The 2,393-nt window shown below is 35.6% G+C and overlaps 1 protein-coding gene across 1 annotated transcript; it reads left to right on the plus strand.

The window, feature by feature from the left end:
* Positions 1-731: 731 nt before the first annotated feature.
* On the plus strand, positions 732-2,112 carry LOC119641888. Its single transcript, XM_038040779.1, has 3 exons — positions 732-819; positions 885-1,432; positions 1,491-2,112. The coding sequence occupies exon 3, from the start codon at positions 1,576-1,578 to the stop codon at positions 2,110-2,112; it is 537 nt and encodes a 178-aa protein (XP_037896707.1). The 5' UTR covers positions 732-819; positions 885-1,432; positions 1,491-1,575.
* The last annotated feature ends 281 nt before the right edge of the window (positions 2,113-2,393 follow it).

The raw sequence follows: 2,393 nt of genomic DNA on the forward strand, positions 1-2,393 counted from the left end.
TTCGTGAAGACGTCCACGAAAGGAGGACATGGTGCAAGGATGCGGCTACTGTAACGAGATGCCACGAAGACCAAGGCGCACAAAAAAGTCCTCGTGTTCGCAGTGCAGAGCTTATTGACAGACGAAGAATTTCACAGCGCCTTTGACATTTTTTACGCCGCCAAGCACCAATATTTAGTGGTACTGAACATCGGTAAGCGCCTACAGGCGACCATCATGTCGCGGGTTGCTTTCTTACTTCCTTTTATTTCTTTTGAACTTTAAGGAGAGGAGGGATAAGATTATTTCTTTATTCTAAGGAGTAGAGCCCTCCGCACATAAGCTTCTCCGTTCGTCAGAGTCTTCCACACATCAGCTCCTCCGCACATCAACTTCTCCGTGCGTCAGAGTGCTCCGCACATAAGCTTCCCCGTGCGTCAGAATCCTCTGCACATAACAACGTCGAATATTCTAATTGGGACATTAAACGCAGTAAATTTCTGATACAATTATATATTTTAACGCAATGCCCATTACAAAAATTTGACGATATATCAGCGCATGTTAGAGCTAAAATTTTACAAATATGGCAACACAGCGTCTTAATTGAAAATGTCGGAGTTCCTTTTAAATTTCTTCATTTCTATAATTGGTTATATGGCATTAAAACAAATGATATTTCTTGATATCGACATGAAATACCGCTAAGAACTACCAGAACGTAAATAGGAGTAAAGGAAGAGCCCTTTTACGAATTGTAATGAAAACCGCATCAAAACGAGTAAATTAAATATGCCTGCCATAAAAATGTTGAAGCGTTTAACAAGGGCTTTGCCAAAAGTTTGTTTCCAAAAAAAGTGAAATGAAAAGTAAGAATACTTATAACATGCTTCTTTTTTATACAGCCTGACGAAGACTTTCAGTTATTGGAAATATCGTGGTATGCTGCATGCGAAACCCTTCGTAATCATCTTCCAACGTTTTCCTGAGAACATGTTTACGTTTTGTTTCTCCAGACATTTTCTCGAATAAACAAATTATTTTTTCCTCGTTCGAGATTGCATCACTTCAAAATAACCACTTTTTAAATTGAAGAATATGTACCGCCAAAGAACCTAAGCACACTTTCCCAGATGAAGGCGGGGGGGGCGCTTTGGTTGTGGGTTAATTCGTATTATGTAGCATATGATTCTCGTCACGTGCAAGTTATAAAAAAAAACCATCTTAGTAAAGGAATAATTAAAATAATGTCTTCACTGTTGGTATATTTTGAGAAGAGAATTTTTATCTCCTCGAATCGAGTAGGGATTCAATACCATTTCCGACGGTTTCTTACAAGATAATTGCAAATACAATTTTTTTAGACCATGCAACCATTCCTCTGGATAGCGATGGCGAGTATGCTTTGGTACTAAAATTTTGCGAAGTTTATTTTACTCAACTAAATAAAAAAGTAAGCAAAAAAAAAAAGAGATAAAAAAAATTAAATTTAGATTTTCAAAACTTTTCAGATATTTTATGTGGTCTTAAATCGTCGTCATGTTATAATGTCTGAATTGGACATATTCGCTGAAGTGGGTCACGGCACTGCTCATCATGAATACATCTTTTCTACAGTTACCTTGGGTAAAGTACAAAGAGGAAGTATCTAATGTACGCAATAACTTGGTACGTTTGGATTTCATGAAGAGTCCTTACCACAATCCGAAAATCAATGTTTTCATATTATTGAAAAGGGACGTTCAACCACGGCTAAAGTCTTTACATAAAGACACTTTCTATCCAGATGTAGACGATAGTGCTTCCATTAGAGGTGCGAATAAAAAGAAGGTCCTTAACGGCCAACATAGAAATTTAGTTTCCAATGAAGAAGATACCGAAACGGATGAGTATCCAAAGGAATTACCAGTAGTGGAAAATGAAGAAGATATTAACGATGAATTTCATCAATTACTTTCGAAAACAGAAAGTTATCGTAAGCCAAGCTATAAGGGTAATGAGAAAGCCAGCATATCCACATCCCATTTTAAGTGTGTTGAAAACGTTACTTTGAGTAACAATACACAAAGTTTTTTCCTATCCCGTGCAAGCAACAAGCGATTCGAAACTTTTGCATGTTTGATTACACTATAAAGCAATGTTTCTCAAATTAAAGTGAAACATATTTAAGCCCGGAAATTACAAGAAAATATACACATTACAATAAATATTTGATTATATTTTTTTTATTTTTTTTTAGTTTTTTTTTTTTGTAAAGTTAATGCGAATTTATATTAAAGCAGGTCAGGTTGTGATTATAGAAATGTCGTTTTATAAAGAATTCATGGAAAATTTTTCACACTCATAAAAACCAATTCACCAATTGAATATGATCAGTGCATTTCTCGTGCGTATATTTTACGCTGCATACATAT

The sequence above is a fragment of the Glossina fuscipes genome, unplaced genomic scaffold (genome assembly GCF_014805625.2).
Source record: "Glossina fuscipes isolate IAEA_lab_2018 unplaced genomic scaffold, Yale_Gfus_2 188, whole genome shotgun sequence".
Classification (NCBI taxonomy): Eukaryota; Metazoa; Arthropoda; class Insecta; order Diptera; family Glossinidae; genus Glossina; species Glossina fuscipes.